The 24386-nt window shown below is 29.5% G+C and overlaps 1 protein-coding gene and 1 pseudogene across 1 annotated transcript; one reads left to right on the forward strand and one right to left on the reverse strand.

Moving 5' to 3' along the window:
* The first annotated feature begins 12987 nt into the window (after nt 1-12987).
* Nucleotides 12988-16432, forward strand: LOC112762015 (stearoyl-[acyl-carrier-protein] 9-desaturase 6, chloroplastic-like). The gene is made up of 3 exons (XM_025808219.2): nt 12988-13298; nt 13485-13778; nt 15748-16432. The coding sequence occupies exons 1-3, from the start codon at nt 12996-12998 to the stop codon at nt 16315-16317; spliced, it is 1167 nt and encodes a 388-aa protein (XP_025664004.1). The 5' UTR covers nt 12988-12995; the 3' UTR covers nt 16318-16432.
* Nucleotides 16433-18521: 2089 nt separating this feature from the next.
* LOC112762031 (alcohol dehydrogenase 1-like) lies at nt 18522-21334 on the reverse strand (annotated as a pseudogene).
* Between the last annotated feature and the right edge of the window lie 3052 nt (nt 21335-24386).

Genomic DNA, 24386 nt, shown 5'->3' on the forward strand with positions numbered 1-24386 from the left:
CTATCAGCAACAATATTACTCTGTGCAAATCAAGAGCAATATCATATATGAAAGTGAGAGGAATTGAGAATACAGAGTCAATAGAAGGTAAAACAATTAGAATAAAAGAGCATGTACAACATGACTTTAAAAAAGACTTCTTGAATCTCATTGAAAAACTCATAACTATGAAAGAATTAAATTTGAAAGCATGCAGCAATGTTGTTTTGAGGATATAGGTTACCCTGCGGAATTAGCTATCTCATAAATCGAAAAAAATATGCTTTTGATATATTTCAAGAATAAGAAAAAAGGTAAGCAGGTGCTAAAACGGTAGGCTTTAAAGAATTACAGGATATTTGCTAAACCTACAAGAATATATGAAGAGCCAATCAATATTTGAAGTTAAGCATAATTTTATGAATTTTTTGGTACAGATTCATGGGGTGCCTTTAGAGTTAATAGAAAGAGATACATAAAAAATTATAGGAGACATGATAAAATTAGTTTTAGAGGTAGAGAATTCATGGAGAGATACTAAACTGATGAGAACTTTCTTAAGAGTTAAGGTAGCTCTGGATGTTGCTAAACTCCTCTCAACAGATTTCTATCTTAAAAGAGATGGTCTACCTAATACTTAGATTCATTTCAAATATGAGAAATTACAAGATCATTATTATTTAAACGGTAAAAGATTGGAGGCATGGAGTCAAGGAATACAAGAATAAGAGGGCTATGACGAATTAGGATCCGAACAAACCAAGATACACCAAAGGGCTTGGAGTGGCTCAAGCTAAAGCATTGGAAAATTCAGAAAGAAAAAGGTTCTGGGATTGTTGGGATGAAGGGCATAAGGATGCGTGCAACGTGAAGCATCAAACAGAGAGCAATTGCACAAAAACAGGCTATGCATGCGACGTGGGTATCCATTCGTGCAACGTGAAGTATGAAACAGAGGCCAACATTCTCAAGTGTAGGCCATGCATTGTACGCATGAAAGGGTGCATTCCACGCACCAAATGGGCCACTCCCAGATGCCTTAATTCACTCACCAAGTATCTAATTCTTCAAACGCTTAAGTGATTAATTCAAGACTTAACATAAGCCTATGAAGTCAAGCATTAATTGTCAATTGTGGAGGAGATCAAAAAGCTTATCTTGAAGGAAAAACTCTAGGAAAAAACTTAATTAACGATATTTGATTTGATTGAGTTTTTTTTTTTTTGAATTAGTTTTGAATTTTGAATTTGTTTTAGGGTTAGTATAAAAAGACAAGGAGTCACATATATATGCGAGCTTCTTCTTCAGCAGTTTGGACAATTCATAATTCTAGATTTTCTTTTGATCATGAGCAACTAATCTCCTTTTATTAAGGTTAGGAACTCTATTTATGACCATGGATTAATGTTCTTACTTGTCTATTCTTAAACTATGCATTAATGTTTTCTTAAGAATTTAATTTTCGTTCTTCATCTCAAGGGTTTGAGTTTATTGGGAAATAGTTTAAATCTGAATTGAATTTTATAAACTTTTTGAAAAAGATTGTTTGATAGAATTAAACTTGAAAACCTTTTCTCTCGATTTCTGAAAGTTTTGAACTTAGCTGGATAAGTGATATTGAAGCAATTAGGTTTAAATCTTAAGATAGAATTGTGTGGCTTGTGAATCAGTACGCGTGCTTAACCTCTTTGCGTAATTAATTGATCAAAGGATTGACATTTTGTTAAGTTAAGAAACTCGGATTACCAAGGGATTGGAGTTCGGTTAATTAGAGTTCGCCGTAAGATAAATCTTTGTATGGTCAAGGTAGATAGTAAAAAATATTTTTCTTGAAGTTTTAAACATCTTTGAAACCTTAGCATTCCATTCATATTCTTCTCTCAACAGTTTATAAATTGTTTTCATTGAATCTTCTATTTTTGCTATTTGATGTTACTGAAACCCTAAATTGTAATTATCTAGTTAGAACAATTGATTAACTCTTGCGTGATTAGTCCGTTAATCCTCATGGGAACAATAACCCACTCCCATGTTATTACTTAATATGATTCGATGTACTTGTCGAGTTGTGATTTTGTCAAATTTCACATTAGCAAGTATGGCCCAAATTTAAAAAGAATTTGGTATGGCGGACCGGTGATGGTAATAGCTCTTGGTTTTAGAAAGATCATTGGATCCGACATAAATAAACTTGAAGACTTTGCTTAATCAGATATATTGAAGGATATGTTAAATGACATGGTCAGTGAATATGCAACAAGTGGCAATTGGGATTTAGGTAAAATTGCAGAGGTTTTAGGAAAGGATTGGGTCACTGTTTTCTCATTCTTGAAGGCTCTTGAAGGAAACTTAGGGGATGATCAGGTAGTGTGGCTTCTTAATTCTAATGATAGATTTAGCATAAAGTCAGCATTCTTCATTTACTTAAATCCCCTAAGGACTCTAAGGCTGATTTGTTTTTCAGAATTTGGAAAGTTGAAGCCCCCAAATGCTATACACCTTTCTTTGGCTAGTTGCTAATGAAGCCCTTTAAACAAATGAGGTTCGAGTCCGTAGGCACATGACCCAAGATGATACTTGCCCAATTTGTGTTCTTTTTCAAAGTCTTTGCTCCACTTCTTTCATGACTGTAGAGTCACAAATAATACGTGGAAGAGTATGGATACTTCATTGAGTTCTGGTACGTTCTTTAACCAATCTCTCTTTCCCTAGTTGTTACTCAATCCCAGTACCAAGGCATTACTTGGCCCTTGTTGTTTGCTTGCACCCTATGCTCTCTTTGTATTGTCGTAACAAACATGTTTTTGAGGGAGACAATGCAGTAGATGAAGGTAAGATCCATGATTTGGCGGTGCACTTAGCTAAAGAGTATAACTCAACGCATGATGAGATAACTCAGGTAAGAAAAAGAGTTGGATGCTTTGCTGAAAAGCAAATTTGATGGATCCCCCTAAACCCTCCTTTCATTAAGCTGAATTCTGATGACTCTGTTACAAAGGACGGTCAGGCAGCTTGCAGTGGTATTAGTGTACGGAATTGTGATTCACATTTTTCACAACTCCGTTACAACTAATAACCAGCAAGTGCACTGGCTCGTCCAAGTAATAAACCTTACGTGAGTAAGGGTCGATCCTATGGAAATTGCCGGCTTGAAGCAAGTTATGGTCATCTTGTAAATCTTAGTCAAGTGGATTCAATTGGTTATGGATTTTGATAATTAAAAGATAAATAAAACGTAAATTAAAATAAAGATACTTATGTAATTCATTGGTGGGAGTTTCAGATAAGCGTTTGGAGATGCTTTGTTGCTTTTGAACCTCTACTTTCCTATTGTCTTCATCCAATCATGCGTGCTCCCTTCCATGGAAAGTTGTATGTTGGTGGATCACCTTGTCAATGGCTACCATCCGTCCTCTCAGTGAAAATGGTCCAGGCTACGGTTTCTGTACGGCTAATCAACTGTCGGATTTCTCATCTCGGATGAAAAATACCAGGCACAGCGACCGCACGGCTAATCATCTGTCGGTTCTCACTTGTGTCGGAATAGGATCTCTCTATCCTTTTGCACACTGTCACTGTGCCCAACAATCGTGAGTTTGAACCTCGTCACAGTTATCCCATCCCAGATCCTACTCAGAATACCACAGATAAAGTTTAGATTTTCCGGATATCAAGAATGCTGCCAATTGGTTCTAGCCTATACCTCAAAGGTTCTAATCTCATGGACTCGGTCCGTGGATTAGAGACCCAAGAGAATATACTCCGGCTATCGTCCAATGATTACGTTGAACATCATGTAGACCGCTTGTAGTTGTCAGGCACGCGGATCTTGGCTAAGCGAGTAACAAAGATAGTGGGTAATTGTTACGAGTCACCCTTTCATTCTGACTTAACTGAATTAAGTACGAGAGTATATCTTGGAGAAGAAGTAAGCGTGAATTGAAAGTGAAACAATAGTACTTGCATTAACTCATGAAGAATAGCAGAGCTCCGCACCTTAATATATGAGGTATAGAAACTCTACCGTAGAAAATACATAAGAGACAAGAGGTCTAGGCATGGCCGAATGGCCAGCCTCCCCAAATATGAAAAGTCACACAAAAGTGATCAAAAGATAAAAGATCAAATCCGAATACAATAGAAAAAGTGCTATTTATACTAAACTAGTTACTAGAGATTACAGAAAATAAGTAACTAAGTGCAGATAGTGAAGAAATCCACTTCCGAAGCCCACTTGGTGTGTGCTTGGGCTGAGCATTGAGCTTTACACGTGCATAGACCTTTTCTGGAGTTAAACGCCAGCTTGGGTGCCAGTTCTGGCATTTTACTCCAGTTTTGGTGCCAGTTCTGGCGTTTTACGCCAGAAAAGGGTCTTTGGCTGACGTCTAAACGCCAGTTTGGGCCATCAAATGTCGGAAAAAGTATGGACTATTATACATTGCTGGAAAGCCCAAGATGTCTACTTTCTAACGCAATTACGAGCGCACCAATTGGGCTTCTTTAACTCTAGAAAATCCACTTCGAGTGCATGAGGGTCAGAATCCAACAGCATCTGCAGTCCTTTCTCGGCCTCTGAATCAGACTTTTGCTCAGATCCCTCAATTTCAGCCAAAAAATACCTGAAATTACAGAAAGACACACAAACTCATAGTAAAGTCCAGAAATATGATTTTTGTATAAAAACTAAGGAAAATATAATAAAAAGTGACTAAAACATATTAAAAATTATTTAAAAACAATGCCAAAAAACGTATAAATTATCCGTCATCATCAGGTATATATAAGAGACCATGAAGGAAAGTTCTTGGCATGCTATAGTGCAAATCTAGGGAGCTGTGCAGTGACTCTAGTAGAATTTTGGGGTATTTTGTTGGGTTTATTTAGCCCTAAACTTTGGATACATGAATATTTGTATGGAAGTGGATTCTAAATTAGTAGTTAGTCTTTACCTTCAAAAACCATCGAGTTACACTTTACAAGAGCATTAGTTTTGACTATTAAAGATCGCTACAATAGGCTAAGTAATTGAAACATCTATCATGAGTTTCGAAAAGCAAATGCTTATACAAATAAATTGGCTTTGCAAGGATATGAACTTCAGCCGGAATGTCACCTTTTCTTTTCTATTCTTTCGTGTATTTCTTTAAACTTTGATGCAGACTTCATTGGAATTGTATTTTTTAAGATAGTTTCTGTTTAGTTTTCTCTTTTTGGATTTTATGTCTTATTGTCTATAAAAAAAATATAAAAATTAAATTTAAATATTAATTAATATATAAAATTATATTAGATTTTTTAATTTTGATAAGTATAAATTATCTTTAAAAATTCTATCTTAAATATTTTTAAAAATATATTTATCTTTTAAAAATTATAAATATAAACACATAATTTTTTTAATTTATCACACATAAAATAAAAAACTTATGCTTTTAAAAATAAAATATAAATACCTCTTTACAAAAGACTTAATTGATGGAAGCAGTAGGTGGCTTAATTATCTTACCTCAACAATGAACACAAGAATGAGAAAGATAGGTGGGTGTGTTATTAGTAAATGTTGCCACCTCAATATTTAATATGGATAACTTATTAGGTAGGTGGCTTTAAAAGTTATTTTAAATACAATATCACTTAAATCTGTGTTAATAGTTATAATCCTGTATTAGTTATAGAAATATTATTAAATATATAATTCAGTTATGTATATGTACAATTTGAATTACTTTAAAAATTTTGAAATAATAAATTAAGTAATTATACTATATACACTCAACAATAAGTATAAAAATCCATATATTAATAATACCTATATTTATAAAACACTTTAAAAGAAACAAAAACTATATTGATATATGTAAGTATATAGATATTTATAAATTTAATTAATAAATGCTTGCCATCTTTAACGGCAAAAAATATTAGCTATGAAGCACAGATATTTTTTTGATTTATTGTATCCGTGGGTTAAATATATTTTAAACATGATATTTTTTAACATTCTTCGACATGCATGTCTTTTTGTGTTTTAATAAAAAACAAGAAACTTTTTTTCGAATACGCTTAAATATATTTAAATATCATTACGTGTCAATGTGTCCAGTTTTATTCTTAATATATATTTTTGAAATGAGTTTAGAAATAGTATATATTATTACGTATTTAAATAAAAAATATTTTAAATACACTATATCATAAAAAAAACATTAAAAATAATTAAAAAATTAATTTATATTTTAAATTCGGGTGCTTGCGTATCCTGTATGATGCGTCCGCATCTTTAGTAGTTTTTATTTTGTTTTTATATTCCTTTTGTTTTCTTAAATTTAAGAACATAATCTTCTGGTAATCTCATTAATTTAGATTATTAGTTCCTACTAAATATTTTTAAAGTATTTTTAAGGATAATACCGGGTTTAAAGATAAAAAATCAAGTAGCAATGAAAAAGGATCAAAAGAATAACATAACAAAGCTTCTCAAATGAGCAAAGTGTTTTGTGTACGCATGGATATTAAAAAGTTCTTGATCATGCGTACGTATTTTCCATGCGTACGCACAAGTTAATCGCATCAAATTGAAGCGTTCCACACTGTGCAGGACGTGCCACAAATTAGGAATGCGTGCCACGCACACAGTAGAAGAGAAATTCACGTCATGCGTACACATCTCTCATGCGTATGCACGAACCTGTTTTCAGCAAAAAAGCGTGCCACGTTATGCAGTGTGTGCCATGCCCAATAAGAAACTTCAGCAAAGGACATGCATGCCGTGGGAAGGTGTGCCACGCCTTGATCAACAGTAAAGGTGGTGTGTAACACCACTGCTCAGCCTTACACGCCAAAGCCCGATTTCCTCAACAAAATGCCATGCTAGAGAAGTTCATTACACACCAGTAAAAATATAATTTGATTCCATTACGAAGATTGAAGAATATTTGTATTTGATTAAATTTGAATTTTACTTTATTCTATTTTTTATTCTGTTTCTAGTTGAATTAGAAAATTCTCTTAATTACTTCTAATTAAGATAAGATTTAGTTTTGAATTTAAATTTGAATCGTTAGGAAATCTAAAGTTTAAATAAGTGAGACAACTCACAAAAAGAAACAAGCTGTGAGGGAAGGATCTTCGGATGCCTCATATATCTCTCTTATTCTTTCTTTCTTTTGTTTTGTTTTTCAATTTTCCATGAGTCATTAAACTTTTGTCAAAAGATTAAGAGCTCTGTTCATATTTTGATGGTTTATTAATCTAAATTTTTTTTATTTTAAAACTTTGCATTAATCTATTTATGATTGAATATTTCATTCTTCATCAATAAAGAATTAGTAGCATCGACAGATGTGTTAATCCTGTTCTAGGTCTATAACTTATTTGACAGAATAGTTTTTCAAATTGTACTTGAAAACTCTTTTACATAGCTTTTTAAATCAACTAGACGTAAGAGATTTTGTAAGCGTGCAACAATACATAATTTTTTATTACCCTAATTTTGAATATGTGACATATAATCCGGATTACGGCAATTCTTGAAAATTATGTTTTCTCTTTGAAAAATTGAATCGAATTTTCGAATTTAACCTCTTTAATTAATCAATGGATCAAAACATTGGTGGTTGGTTATTAAAGAGAGACCGAAGAGCCAAGACATCAAAAATCAATTACTTTAGATTCATCGTAAACAGAGATTTGTAATCTGTAAAACTAAGTTAACAAAGTTAATTTTTCTAAGGACATAAACATCTCCGAAGTTCTAAACATCCACTACTATTGATATTCTCCAATTCAACAACACTGCCCGAAACATTCAACTTCAAGTTTCAAGCCTTTTAAGTTTTCAATAAGTCACAACAATTCTCAGTTCAGGTTCTATTGATTTAATTAGTAATTTAATTCGATATTGCATGCTTAGTTTTTAATCCTTGTGGGAACGATATTCACTCACTGTGGTATTACTTGAATGATCCGATACACTTATCGGTATCCATAAACTCTAGTTTTCGCTCATTACCGTGTCGTGTCATGTCTCATATTTAAGGATGTTTGCGGTGCAGTTTTGTTCGGTTTTTTAGAGAAAAGTCATCTGATCCAATAATTTAATTAAACTGTGGTTCGGTTTGGTTTGATTTGTTCGGTTTTTTCAATCAATTCAAAGAAAAGCCTGCCATCTATTTCACAAAATTATAACATCAAAATCATATAACACAAATATGTAATAACTAACAAAAGTATTGATTCAATGAAATTCAACGACAAAAGAAATTAAAATAAATAAAACTCAGAATTACAATTTCACAAACATGTCAAGAAATTCCTAAGATGTAGTAAAACAAATGAACTAACTCTATTAAATGACACAAAATAACACAAGACTACCAGAAGTGTCATTGCATTATGTAAGAAAATAACACATCTAAAGGTATATTACAAACAATAAAATTCTAGTTCATAAAGAAAATAACACATCTAAAGGTATATTACAGAAGTGTCATTGCATTATGTAAAAAAATGCAAGCAATACATAAATACATTGTGCCCACCTAGTTCTCTTGAAACTAAAAGCCGCAACCCAGACATGTGTAGAAAGACCGATTACCTTAGACAATTGCACCTTTTCTTCATCAATTATATTGATTCCAACTTCTCATTTTATATCCTGCCAAAGACCAATACTAGATAATGAACAACAAATACTAGGAATCAACAACAATAAACAAATAATTAAAAAACAGAAGTAGAAACACAACAAAATAAAATTATTAGCATTCAGCAACAATGAACAATGAACAACAATCAGCAACAATGAACAAATAATAAACAACAATCAACAGCAATGAACAAATAGATTGAGCAGAAATTAAATACAAATAAATCACAAAATCAACTCAAAACAAGCAAAAATAAATTAAACCCAACAGCTCAGAATCACAGAATCAGAATTATTAATAAATTAAATCACAAAATCAACTCAAAACAAACAACTAAAGTTAACAAAATCAGTAAACAAGGACAGTAACTCATCAGTATTATTAACAAAATTTCAAAACAAGCAAAATAAGTGCAGAAAATCAAAAATCAATTCAGAATCACATAATCACAGAATCAGAATCACAGAATCAGAGAATCACAGAATTTAAACTAAGCAAAACAAGCAAATTTAATACCAATAACTCAGAAGTACAGAATCAGAGTTATTAAGAAGAAAATAACAAAATCCTAAACAAATCCAACAACTCAGAATCACAGAAATTATAATTAACAAAATCAAACCCTAACTATTTCATAACTATAAACCCAATATGTCTAATTAGTTTTAGATACATAGAAGGAGAGAAAATCAAACCTGAAGTCAAGTGGATGAGAAGGAGGAAGAGCACTGGAAGAGGATCAACCGGTGGCTGCTGTGTTGTGGGTGGGAGATTGACAAGTGCTATGTTGTGGGCGCCTGGGTGGCCAGAAACACTGCTACGCCTGGGGTCAGTGGGTGCTCTGCCGGGTCAGTGGGTGCTCTGCTAGACTGTTATGCCTGGGTGCGAGGGTGGTGCTGAGGCTGGGTCTTCGTGGTGCTCTGTCCGCGAAGAGGTTCAGCAGCTTTGGGAAGAAGGGTCTCTCGCAGCGCTGGGAGGTGCTGCAACGTGAGTTCACCGCCGGCCTTGAGACTCAAGAATGGGGTTTCACTTTCAAGGGAGGAACAGTGCAAACTGTGAGGACTTGAGGGGAGAGCGCAATTGTGAGAGGAGATCGCCAGGTTTCACTTCCGATTGGGATAAGGGGGAACGGTCACGTTGAATGGGGAATTGGGGGTGGGGGTTGGGTGTGGTTGTTTTAGGATTTTTAACCTCACCGGTTCGGTTCGATTCGGTTGAGGTTTTTACAGTCAGAATCGAAAATCGAACCAAATCGCAAAAAATCTGCAAAACATGTTTTTTTTGTTTTTCGATTTTTGGTTTGTTTAGTTTTTTATTTCTTCAGTTCGGTTGGTCAGTTTAGTTCGGTCTGGATCAGTTTTAAACACCCCTACTCATATCCGTGTCAGTGTCTGTGCAGAATAGAATATATTAGTAGCATATGTGATAAAAATTAATTTTATATTTTATATACGAAATATTTATTTCGAACTCACAACTCAAATATATCCAAATAAAGAATACTTTACACAATTTTTTTTTATATATTTTTTCTATTCCTATTCTAACTTGAACGACTATATTAATATATTCGCATGCTACTTCCTGCTTCGTTTTCGGCCATCAATAAGTTGTGTAAGCAGCCGACAACAATACTCAGATTCACATTCAAATAGTCTTGTGGTACAAGACCCGCGCGGACAACACACTAGTTTGAATAATAGTCGTAAATAATGAAATCAGGAAGTGGAAACATTAAATGCAGCTGTTCTTTTGGACCAAGAGAAGAGATAAACAAAAACGTGTAATCAATAGTTGAGATAGGTTGGAACTTGGAAAAGACATAATAGAGAAGGAAAGAAAAACAAAGGTAGAAATTAGAAAGGGAAACTATGAGGAGCCAATGGAATATTCATATCATGTGTACAATGGAAGTTTATGGAGTATTAGAGATATAACCATTAGTGTTATCTTTTTTCTATCAGTTGAAATTTTTAGGATGAGTGGTATCATGACATGATATTAGAGTACTAGATCTAAAAGGTCAAGAATTCGATTCTTAGATTGTATAGGATTAAAATTAAAATTAAAAAAATTAAAATTAAATAAATTAAAATTAAATAGATAGATTGATTCCTAGAAAAAATGTCGTTAATGAAATATATGCCAGCAGTAGGTTAAATTAATGGCAATTTATTACTTTAACACATTTCTTCCAAAAGTTAGGCACGATTAATTGGGTTGCAATGTCATTCATTGATATACTTTCATTTTTTTTTTTTAACTTGCATCGGGGCATTGATATAGTTTTCATAAGCAACTAAGCAGGTGTAACTTTTAAATAAGATAAACCACCAAAAAATCCTCTAACTTTTAAATCGCTGACAGAAGGATTGATGCCTAACTTTTGTTAACAATTGATACATAAAGAAAAGCATGCAGGGAAGAAAAACCCACATGCATGGGTGAGAGGGCAAGTCAAACTTTAGGAAAAATTAATATATATATATATATATATGTCTCCATTATTATTATATTCTATTTGTTTCATAATGAAATATAAATTGCTTTACTGAGTTATATATTAAGTAAAAACTTATTTTATTAAACTTAACAAACAACAATAATTTACTTATTAAATTTGATCTAATATAAAAACTATAAACAAATAAATGAATTAACCCACCAAAAAAAAATTTATACCTATATATATTGAAAATAGTTTGATTTGAATTTTGTTCTCCCTCACATTTTTTTCTGTTTGACTCTCATTTTTGCCTCACAGTTTTGTAGAAATAATTTCAAAATGATTATTATGAGAGGTCAAACTTGATTCTTTCAAGTTAAACTTCTTACGTATTCTTTTGAATACTAAATTATAATTATTCTTTTTATGATTATTATGTTATATTAAAATTTTAAAAACAGACCAACAAGCACTTTAGTAGTGATAAATTGATAATGAACTTCGTAACACTAGCAAACTAGTAAGTTATCAAAATGAAACCTTAAAACGTAGTTCTCAAAATATAATGAAATTATTAGTTTTTTTTTTCCAAAGGTGGTTGAGATAGAAAAAAAAAGTATATTCTTTTATTTAAACTTATGTAATATTTATTGAATGGTTTAACTTGTAGCAACTGATTTAGTTGAAAAAGTTTTGTATGCCATGAATACAGTAATAATTAGACTTTGCAATTAAATAAATAATGCTTGTTTAGATGTTATTAAGCGAGAAGAAAAAGAAATCTATTTTTAAAAGATTTTTCTAAATTTTAATGTGTTTGACAATTTTTTTTAAGTTAGAGTAAAAATACTAGAAAATAATAAAAAGTATCTTTTTATAAAAGATAAAATTATCATATTTTTAAAATATTTTTTATTTTAAAAAAAAAGTTTTAATATAATAATAAATAAATAAATAAATATTTTTACATTATTGTAATTAAATTAATTAATAGATAAAAGGTATATTTTTATATGAGATAGACATAACATCAAATAACTTTTGCTTATTCAAAAGATTTTTTAAAAAATACTAAAATAAAAGATTATTTTAGAAACTCACCAAAACAAATGATTAATTATTTGAATTTATATATATATATATATATATATATAGTTATAGAGGTATTTTTCAAATTCAAATCAATTCAAATAAGGTTGTTTATCTAATCAAATTAAAATTAAAAACTGGTTCTCATTAAAATTGCACTTATTTAAATTAGATTAAATTCTAAATTTTAACTTCAGCAAAATTTGGATCGAATTTTAAATGTATTTCTCAATACCAAATTAATCTAATCTAAATTGTAAAATATAATATAATATAATTATTTTATTATTAAATTTAAATTTTATATATAATATATTTAATTTGTTATATATTATTATTTTAGTCATTATTATTATTTAGAAAACTTTTTATGAATATAAAATAAAATTTATTTATTTATTTTACTAACTTAAAATTGTTTTCTATTTTTTAATAATAAAAGCTTAAAATTTTCTTAAAAACCTAATAAACCCCAACCAATCCAAACCCAATAGTTTGGATGGTATTAGATCGGATTAAAAGTAAAATAAAATCAAATCGATATAATTCAAATTGCAATAAATTATATATTTTTTTATCGGATTATATTAATTTTTTTAAAATCAATTCAAATTGTACAGTAAATTTTTTTTATTGATGTGATACGTGATTGAATATACATATAAAATTATTTTATATTAACGTTCTATTAAAATTAAATTCTTAAAATAAATTAAATTTTAGAATATTTCTAATTTTTTTCGAAAATTATGAAAGAGAAACAATAATATATATTACCCCCGAGTACTATATATAACCATGTATGAAGACAATGCTATTGCAACTTGCAAGCAATGTCGACGTTCACAGCCAAGATGGTATCACTTGCATGGAACCATAATGGTTTCCATCACAGACAATCCAAAGTCTCCAAGCCACATGCACGTAAACCTACACTTCCAAATGCACCTTCTTCAACACTAATAAGAACCCCTGAAACATACGCAATCCCACCAGAGAAGATTGAAGTTTTCAAGTCACTTGAGGGTTGGGTTTCAAAGTGCATCTTGCCACTTGTCAAGCCCGTTGAGCAAAGCTGGCAGCCTGTTGATTTTTTACCGGACTCCTCCCTGCCGGACGAGGACTTCAACGATAAGGTGATATCGCAATTTTGTATTAAGAGTTGGATATTATCTATGTTTTGTTATTGAATTTCATATATACATCAAGTTTACAAAACAAAAAATTATAATGGTATAACTTTACTTAAATTGACACGGTTTATTGATATAATGATATTATTTAATACTAACTCATGATATATATTGATTCAAAATACTTAGTTGAGGGCTCTAAGAGATCGGACAGCTGAACTTCCAGACGATTATTTTGTGGTTCTGGTGGGTGATATGATCACGGAGGAAGCTTTGCCCACTTATCAAACAAGGCTCAACCAGCTCGATGGCGTTGCGGATAAGACGGGCTCAAGCACAAGCCCATGGGCAGTGTGGTCTCGGGCTTGGACCGCAGAAGAGAATAGGCATGGAGACTTGCTCCGAACTTATTTGTACCTTTCAGGACGAGTTGATATGCGTATGATTGAGAGGACCATCCATTACTTGATTGCAGCTGGCATGGTAAGATGCATTTTCTTGCTGCTATTTAATAGGTTTTTTTCAAAGATAAATTTTTGGAAGCCATTTAGACAAAGACGCTTAAAACGTTTTTTTTTAAATATTTTTTAATAATTAAAATTTAATATATATAATTGATTAAATCGTGTTATTTTTATTAAAATTAGATCAGATAAATTGATTTGGCCAAAAAAATTAGTAAACTACTCCTTAAACCGATTTAAATTAATATTTTTTATAAAAATAACTACAATATTTCTATTATAAAAAATGACTAAAATTTAAAGTTAGAATTTAGGGTTATCAAAATCCTAACCCTTACCTTCTCTCTGTCTCGTTATAGAGTTAGAATTTAGGATTCTCAAAATTTAAAGTATATATATATATATTAATTATTTTTTATAATAAAGTTATTGTAGGCATTTTTTATAAAAAAATATTAATTTAGACTAATTCAATATTTAATTTACTAATTTTTTGACCAAATCAATTTATCTGATCTAATTTTTACAAAAATAACATAATTTAATCGATTATATATATTAAATTTTAATTATTAAAAAATATCTTTAAAAAAAGAGGTTTTAGGCGTCTTTATCTGAGTGGCTCCCTAGATTTTTATATGGTGAAAACTCAGGTGGAGTCGACTACATGTGAAGTTGATAGCCGAGAGTCGTAAGATAAAAATTTAATCAAATCAATCAAACCATCTAACGGCTCTTATCTATCAACTTCACGTGAAGTCAACTGCACCTGAATTTTCACCTTTTTTATATATGGGCCAATGCTAATACTAATTGTCTTGTTTATTAAATCAACAAATATCTATTCACAATATGGAAGTGTAAAAATTAAATGATTCATTCTATGATGTGAATCTCAAATTTTATTTGCCAATAAGACATAAATTTAAACAAATTAAGAGAAAGATTTAGCTCCTAAATAATATTTTTTGTGGGTAAAAAGAAAAACTCTCTTTGTAAAGATTAAAATCATTATTTTGAAAATCGAACCAATTAAAAATAGAAAATTGGTTCAGTTAATATAAATATATTATTTTATATTTTTATATCTAATTTAATTTCCGTTAAATATTTAAACATTCAATTTTTAGTTTTATTAATTCGATTATTGGTTTAGTTTTGAGAATCTTAGCTAAAACAATACTAATGATTTTTGCCATGGTACGGTATTCTTTGATACGGAATATTCCCCACCTTATATTTGGTGATGAGATGCTATCGGAATATGTTCAAATTTGTCTTCTCCAAAGTTTTGATTTTTAATTTTTTTAATTAAAAAAATATAAATTACTATTTGTTCATAAAAATTCAAAACGTTGAAAAATTTATTTAAAAAAAATTGATTTTATACTAATAAGTTTGTGAGTGGTAATTTATAATTTTTTTATAGTAAATTACTACTTTTTTATAGATTGTAAATCTATGGATAGAAGTGGTAATTTATTATAAAAAAAGGAAAAGTCTAGGGGGCTAGCAATTTTATTGCATTTTGACCAACATGTAACTAGCAGAGAAAGATGAATTATTGGATGAAATCCCACACCAATCTCACACCATCAAATCATCATTAATGGTTAGTTGATGGCTACTAATCACAAATGTTACTGGCCCCTAGTATTGTTCTAAAAAAAATATAAATACAGCTATTTTTATTGTAAAAATTGTTCTTTTTTATCCGCTTATTAGCTAGTGCACACGTACTCATTACATCATCATCTTAAGACTTTCGATAATGCTAGTGACTAAATTATTTTAATAATCAAATTCAATTAACTCCATCTATTAGTTTAAAGATTGATAACTAAAAATTTAAGTTAAAAAAAAGGAAGAAAAACATAAGAAAAAATTTTTAATTAAACTTAGTTACAAAATTAATTTATTGATCTAACATTTCTCTAAAATTTTTACATTACTTCAAAATTAATCTCAAATTTATTATTTTGGTGTAGGAATGCGATGTAGACAAGAATCCATATATGGGATTTGTGTACACATCATTTCAAGAGCGGGCTACTTTTATTTCACACGGCAACACGGCTCGGCTTGCTAAGGAAAACGGCGATCCAGTGCTTGCGCGAATATGTGGCACCATTGCTGCCGATGAAAAGCGTCACGAGAATGCATACACAAAGATCGTTGAGAAGCTTCTAGAAGTGGATCCTACAGAGACAGTGGTGGCAATATCAAACATGATGCGCAAAGGAATCACAATGCCAGCACACTTGATGCAGGATGGGAAGGATCCACGCCTCTTTAATCACTTCGCTAGAGTGGCACAACGACTTGGTGTCTACACAGTCGCTGATTATGCTGACATTTTGGAGTTTTTGATCGACAGGTGGAAATTAGAGAAGATACAGGATTTAACTTCTGAAGGAAGACGTGCACAGGATTTTGTGTGTGGTCTAGCACCCAAGATTAGAAGGTTCCAAGAACGAGCTGCTGAGAGAGCAGATAAAACAGAGACGCATAGTGTCAAATTTAGTTGGATTTTCAACAAGGAAGTGTCATTAATATAAAAGAAATAAGAGTTATGCTATGTGTATACCAAAATCAGCCACTAGTATAAAATATATGTTGGAACATAAATACACTTTAAAAATAAATTAAACCACATATATATTTATACACAAATATATTGGTGACTGATTTTAGTGGCTAATTTAGTGTACAAATAGCATTTCTCGAAAAAATAAATTGATCACTTATCTCTGTAAGTGGACAAAAGTCACAAAACACTTGATCAAATGAGATTTGGACCCACTTGGTGCACAGGAAGCTAAAGATCAGAAATGAAACTTTCATAGTATTGTTTTATATAACAATAATTGTCTGATATTTCAAAAAGCGCTATGCTTTTTTGAAATTAATTAGAAGATATATAAACCAATTTATATTATATAAAAGTTAATACTAAATTATTATAGAATTAGTTTGTCATATTGTGTTATTTTTATCTTTTTTCTTATAATATATTTTAGTTTAATAAGCTAAAGGCTAATTTATTATAAATTAAAATTCTATTTTTTAAAATTTGTTACTACGGCGAGATTTGAACCATTAATATTTATTCAAACAAAATATTGAACTAATATGCGACTAGATTGGGTAAATCAATGTGAATTAGCAACTAGGCAATTAGATTTGTTTTGTCAGATGTTCGGCTAGACAGGTCTAAGTCCAAGACCCAATCAAACACAAAAACTGAACACTATTAAAATTGGAAAAAGCCATTAAAACATGATTCTAAAAACCGGATCGGATTGGCCGATTCAACCGGGTTAACAGGGAATCGGTTATTAGGCCGATCCGATTGATCCCAAAAATTAGTCTGCAAAAAATCGATAAAAAAACCGGTTAAATCGGCCGGATTTTTAACGGTTTTTTACAATGGATCAAAAAAAAAAAAAAAAAACACCAAGCCCAACCCACTTACAAGCTGACCCGGTAACCCAATTATCCTACCCCTTATGCAAATAGCGAGACTCAATTCCCTCATTCACCAGCCACCACACCTCAGCACTAATTTCTCTTCCAAGTTCCACCACACCAGCCTCATCTTCTTCTGCGATCTTCTCCCAGATAGGTTCCATAATCCTACGCGCCAGAGAAGTCCGCTTGTTTCCTCTCTGCAACGATGTAGCTGCCGTTTGCTCATCTCGATTTTCGGAGCACTGCACCACTGGTGTCGCAGATCAGATCTAGTGGAGTCGCGTTCATCATCTCCATCACTGCAACTGCCTTCCCTTTCCCTTCTGCAGATGCGTCGACCGTGACGCTGCTACTAGCATCGTTAGCGACATCACCACTGAAGATTGGAGATGGTGGTGGAGCACCCTCAATCTCCTCCTTCATCTGCCTCTTTTTGCCAGGCGCCATTGCAGCTGCATGTTCCTCACCGCAATCGCCATATCCTTTTGCTTGCATGTTGTTGTGTTAACTTTGCGAGTTGGTATCGCAATTGGATCTGCGATTAGATTAAATTCTTCTTCCTCTGTTTCTTCATCATCTAACAAAATTGAGCTCTGATCTCTTATTTCTTCTTGTTGTTGAGGTTTTATTGATATGTGGAAGTACTGAATTCGAGTTTCTGCTACTGTATATATTTGTTTTTTAATTCTTACTGCCTCTGTTGATTAAAAGAAACGATAATTGTGATAATATTTGATACGGTTCTACTGGAGACAGGGACATCTTTTGTTTAATGGTTTTCCCTTCTTATGATTGCTGCATATGGAAGCTATAACAATCAATTGCCATGGCAATGTATTGTTCAATGAATCTAAGATTAAGATGGTCTTATGAAAGGAACAAATGTTTGGTTAACTATTAAGAAAACTCAGTTTATTGTTAATTTGTTATTACATATTGATTTCTTTTATAATTTGATTGTATATTTTAATTAAATCAGTTGAACTCCAGTTGAACTATTAAACTATTGAACCAGTCATTTGACCGGTTCAATAACCGGTCCGATTTTTACAACCTTGATTAAAAGTCCTCACCAACATGTTGCCTAATTTGGTAATGCTAAGAAGTAAGAACTCAAAAAGATAAAAAAAATAACCAAAATTTATTTTATTTAATATTTATTTATAATTAATAAATATTAAATAAAATAAATTTTGTCTATTTTTGATTAATTTATGTTAGTTATCAAATATTTCTGCTTAATTAGCTACTCGATTATCGCTGAAGAAGGATATCCACTGCAATGAAGAGTTTAGCATACAAAGCTAATCCCTTTCATGTACTTTTTCACAACTTTAGGAAGATTGATTCGGAGTTTGTAGTTACCATAGAAGGTACCCTTGAGTCCTCTCATTCAAGAAGTTCATAGGATGAGTTTCAAAAGCATCATATTTGCTTGGTACAGCAAGAAAAACAGCAACACCCCAAGCCTAAAAAGGAAGAGAATATTTAAGTTTTAGTATTAATAAATGGTGTATACTGTGGTGCCTATATACACTTGTCTAACTTACTAAAAAGAGATAAAAATTAATATTTAAATTAAAAAATATAAAAATAAATAATTTTTTAATATTAAAAACTTACTAAAAAAACAACTTTGGCAATTTCGACACCAAAATTAAAGACAAGGAAGAATTAGCCTTAATAAATAACTTATCATAACAACATTACAGCAACGAATTAAAAAAAAGAACAAGTTTTGATTCAATTACACTATAGATACATTCAAATACAGAGATTATATTTTGGATTCTGCTAGAGCATTCATCAGAACGATCTACATTTTTATTGATAATTTTAGCAATTACGTGTTGAGCAACATTAACATTTTAGTCTTTCTTTCGTAAAAGTATAAATAATTATTAAAAAAATTAGAATGAACTAATCTCTTATACATGTTTATTATGATATTTTCGGTTCACAAATTTATTAACCCCAAACTTTTTAGCCTAAAATGAAAAAATAACATTAGTAAGTAAATACTATTTGTATAGTAGATTTGAAAAACTTGTTCAATATACTATATGCTTAATCATCTGTCACCAAAAAAAAATCTACTACATTTGATTCAGAGAGAATGTCATAAAAGAAAAAAAATAAAAAAGATGAATAAAAAATTATACATTAAAATTAAAATAGAAAAAAGAATATATTAAAATTGAGTATAAAGAGAATTATTTTATTTTTTATTTAATTTTTTGACTCAACAAAAAAAAGACTCTTTAACCTGACTTGTCAACGCTATAGTTTGCGAATTAAATCCAATGATCTTCTCAATCTTCTATTCAATTTTCCGATGCAACAAAAGAGAAACTTCTGAATCTCAATTGTCCACACTATGTATGATTTCATCACCAAACCAAAAAGGAAATTTCAAACCTCTAAATCATTCAATATTACGACTACACTAGTTTATGAAGTATTTATAACCTCTTATTAAGTTAAAATATAGAAAACCTTAAACCCACAAACATAACACCCAATCTAGTAATTAAATAAATAAAATCAAAATGCATCAAATTAATTTAAAATATTCTAAAAATATAACTTAATATCTTCTAAATAACACTTAAACTCTTCATATCACGAACATTTAAAACATATATCATATTTTTTTCCTCTTCAACAAAAATTCATCCTCGAATCTTATAGGTAAAAAAATAGTATATGAAAAAGATAATAATTACAAAGATACTATTTTTTTCTTTCTTTTTTTTTATATTTTTTTATGTCTTTTTTTTTGCACCGTATGTTTTTTATTTTTTTTTAAAGAATAAAATTAACAATAATGACTAAACAATAATGAAACGCAAACGAAAACATGAACACAAGAACCATAAAAAAGAGATGATATAGACACTAGACTCTCTTTTTTTTATATATAAAAGGAGAACAAATATAGATTAATAAAAATTAATCTAATATCTGAATTTTAATCTCAAATGATAAAGAAAAAAGATAAACAAGATGATAAGAATTTAAATTGAATAAAAAAAGATACATTCAAATTAAAATAGAAACAAAAATAATAGATTGAAATTGAGTAAAAAGATAATCATTATTCTTCAACTTATCTTGTCAATGCCATAGTTTCATCACAAAACCAAAAAAAAAAAATTTAAACTTCTAAATCATTATGTATTACCTCTACACTAGTTTATAAGGTATTTATAACCTCTTATTAGGTTAAAATATAAAAAATCCAAAACCCACAAACATAAGGCCCAAATTAGTAATTAAATCAATAAAATCAAAATATATCAAACTAAATTAAATTATTCAAAAAACATAAACTAATATCTTTTAAATAAAACTTAAACTACTCGTATCACGAATATTTGAAACTCGTATAAACCTCAATTAAAATTGGCTGAAAACTAAATCAACCCGAATAATTCTTGATACACCAGAAATCCTTGCTCCTTCAGCAACCAAAAATTTGAATTTAAAAAAGAACAAGAGTCACTACTCACTAATGTCCTTGATCCATAGCTATAAAAAATGCAATGTAAAGAAAAGTAGAGGATAACATACAACAAGACCAACAGTTCTGAGTCCAAAAACAGCAATAGAAAAACTATGTTTTGATTTTGCAACATTGATAGTGGCACCAAGACCTACAAACATAAAAGTAAAAACTAAATTATTGTCAGATAATAGAATCACCAATAAACAAAACGTGAAGAAATATATTAATTTAGGATGATGTTGCAAACCTATGCAGATTCCATAGCTGAGAACACAAACTTTATCAAGTGGTGCTTAAGGGTTGATCTTTGTAACACATCCAGCATGAACCACAGTGTATTCACAGAATGTTGAAGTCCCAACAAAATGATAAATTGATTTTCTCTTGATGGAGAATCTTGATTCTTGATCATAGATCATCATGACACTCTTGTCAGTGTTGATCCTAAAAAGGTCACATATGTTACTCTCTTCTGACTTGCAGTGAGGACATTCGCTACACTCTCTAATAAACACAGCATCGTTACTAATAACATTGTTCTTTAACTTGATCTTTGATATAATATAATGTTGAATAATGAATGAATCAATGTACATATAGTAGAGAATCATAGGACTTAATACAAAGAAGTTATATAATAATTAAGGATATGATCAAGAAAAGCAAATTGATTTTGATGCATCTTTTATTCTTGTAGTTTGTATAAAAGTTATGAGATTGTTCTTAGTCTATGCAATTCATTGTAATTTTAAATTATTTTAAATAGATGTAAAATGTGCTTTTCTAAATGCAATAATAGATAAAGAAATCTACATGGCTTAACTCCTAATTTTGAAAACAATTTTTTTTTTAAATTATGTTTTTAAACTTGATAAAGCCTTATACAATTTGAGACAAACTCTTAAAATTTAGTACGAGAGGTTTAACTCATTTTTATTTAAAAAAAAAATTTTAAAGAGGAGCTATTGACACTATTTTATTTATTAAACATTTCAATAATTATTTTATTTTTGTGCAAGTTTATGTTGATGATATCATTTTTTGTTCTACTAATGAAGATTTATGTGCAGATTTTACACTAAGTTTATGACTAATGAATTTTATATGAGAGATGATAGGAGAGTTCACTTTTTTTCCATACTTGCAAATTAAGCAAACTGTTGATGACATCTTTGTTTATCAATAGAAGTATGCCAAGGAACTTGTCAAAAAGTTTGGGTTGGAATGTGCAAAATTTATAAAAAAATTTATGTATCCAAGCATCAAGCTAGACAAAGATGAGTATGCAAGAGATGTAGATGAGACTAGATATACATGAAGGATTGGTTACTTAATGTATCTTACATTTTCAAGGCCTGACATAATTCAAAGTGTTAGAGTGTGCTTAAGATTCTAATCAAAGTCTAAAAATTCTCATCTTTCAGCAGTAAAGAGAATCATTAGATATGTATCGGGTACTACTAATTATAATTTATGGTATCTGAAAACTGATTCCTTTAAATTAGTGGGTTATTATTGCGATGCACATTTTGCTAGAGATCGAATTGATAGAAAAAATACAAGTAACATTTGTTGCTTTCTTGACAAATTTTTTGATATGTGGTCAAATAAAAAATAAGTCACTGTTTTGTTAACTACCGAAGCCGAGTACATTACATCATATTCATTGTTCTTAATTACTATAGTTAAAAACACAATTAATTAATTATAAATTGAATACTTCTAATATAAGAATAGAAATTCAAATTTTATATTTTAGTTTAAATTCTGAATTTTTATAAATTTATAAATTTAAAATAGAATAATTAATAATTTCTTAAAATTAAAAAAAATCTTTTTGATTCATTAACACATAAAAAATTATTACCAAGATCATTAATATTAAAAAATATAGTCCTTTAAACTAGTACGAGTTAAAATAATATATCAATCAAATTATTATTTAATTTGTAAAATAAAATGCATAAACAAATATTTTGATGGCGGTACTTATTATCTCAAATTCTAAAAAATCCAAATTAAAGTTCTTCGGCCATCCTTAGATGATTAAATATACTTTATATAATAATTTTTTTTAATATTAAAAGTCTCGATAATAATTTTTTAGATACTAATAAATTAAAGGATAATTTTTAATCAATTTTTAAAAATCGTTAATCGTGCTATTTTAAATTTATAAATTTGTGAAATAGCAAATTTTTCAAAATTTAAATTAAAACAAAATTTTTATTTTTATTTTTATTAATTTTTATTTTTTATATTTTATTTATATTCAAGTAAAATATTTTTTTATTCATATTTATATTTTAAAATTAATTATTTAAATATTTATTCTCTATTAACATTAAATGTCAATGAGCTTTGAAAATAGTAAAAACTGTGTATATTAGCCGTTGTGTTCTAAATTCGTTATCAGTGCCAGCAAAATTATACTGAATTTTTTTTTAGTTTTGTTATCAGTTGATTGTAAAAGTAGGGCAGAAAATATACAATTTCAATTTTGCTTACATTGGCTGCAAAAATAAGAAATAATATGTAAAATAATAAATAGTTGTATTTTTATATAAAATGTTAAATATATAATTTTTTATGAATTTTGCTATCGTATATTTTAAGGGTATAGATTAAATATACTATAAAAAATATTTTAATATTATTTATTGTATAAATAAATTTTTTTACGTTTTTAATGTATAAATAATATTAAATTTTTTTAATGGTATATTTAGAACTAATTTGGCTAAATTTCTTAAATAAATTCTTTTGAAAAAAAAATTAAAATATAAAAATTTTTATTAATAATAATTTTTAAATAAATTATTTTATATTTAAAAAATTATTATATAAATTCTTGTTTTAAAGTTATGCATTAAATAGGAAGTCAATAACAAAATTCTTCTTTTATTTATTGGGAAAAAAAAGTCAAAAATTAAAAGGTTCTTAAATATGAAGTGAAAATCAGATGTCATTGATAAGCTCATAGTCTGATAATGTTAAAAGGGAAATTAATGTTAGCGTCTTTGATTAAATAAATTAGACGAGGTGGCCCAACTTTAAAATCAAGGGAAAAAACCCTATAATATTGACGCACCTTAGTGAAAAGTAATTAATAAACCTATTTTGGTAACATACACATGTGCAGAATATCCCATTTGTTCTCAAATAAACAGATGACAAAGTTAGGGATGCTGTGAACTTGCTGATGCACAACCATGGTCCATGGAGCAGAGGGAGTGAGTTAAAAGTACATTAAAAACATAACATAAAATCAAAATAAAAAAATCACCACTGGTCCAACATTATAGTAAGTGGTGGAACCATGTAGAAGAATTAAAACTTAATAAACCATAATTACAACGAGTTTTTTTTAACAACAATAATAAAATCCTGTTCTATTAGGTAGGATCGACTACATGGATCAAACAATATCATTAAACTCTATCATATATTATATTTACAGAAAAATTGTTTACATGTAAATATCATTTGACCACCTTATAAATGATATTTCTAGGTCTTTTTCTATCTTTAACCCCTTATTTATTTCGTTTGACGAGTTGTTTTTTTAAAATAAAAATTATATATTTAGTATTTTATACAAAAATACTACTATTTATCATTTTATGTATTATTTCTTATTTTCGCAGT

This window comes from Arachis hypogaea, chromosome 2, assembly GCF_003086295.3.
Source record: "Arachis hypogaea cultivar Tifrunner chromosome 2, arahy.Tifrunner.gnm2.J5K5, whole genome shotgun sequence".
In the NCBI taxonomy this organism is placed as follows: domain Eukaryota; kingdom Viridiplantae; phylum Streptophyta; class Magnoliopsida; order Fabales; family Fabaceae; genus Arachis; species Arachis hypogaea.

Coding starts and splice junctions, on each gene's coding strand:
- LOC112762015 (XM_025808219.2), top strand. CDS start 12,996: ATGTCGACGTTCACAGCCAAGATGGTATCACTTGCATGGAACCATAAT. Junction 13,299..13,484: donor ACGAGGACTTCAACGATAAG/GTGATATCGCAA, acceptor CAAAATACTTAG/TTGAGGGCTCTAAGAGATCG. Junction 13,779..15,747: donor ACTTGATTGCAGCTGGCATG/GTAAGATGCATT, acceptor ATTTTGGTGTAG/GAATGCGATGTAGACAAGAA.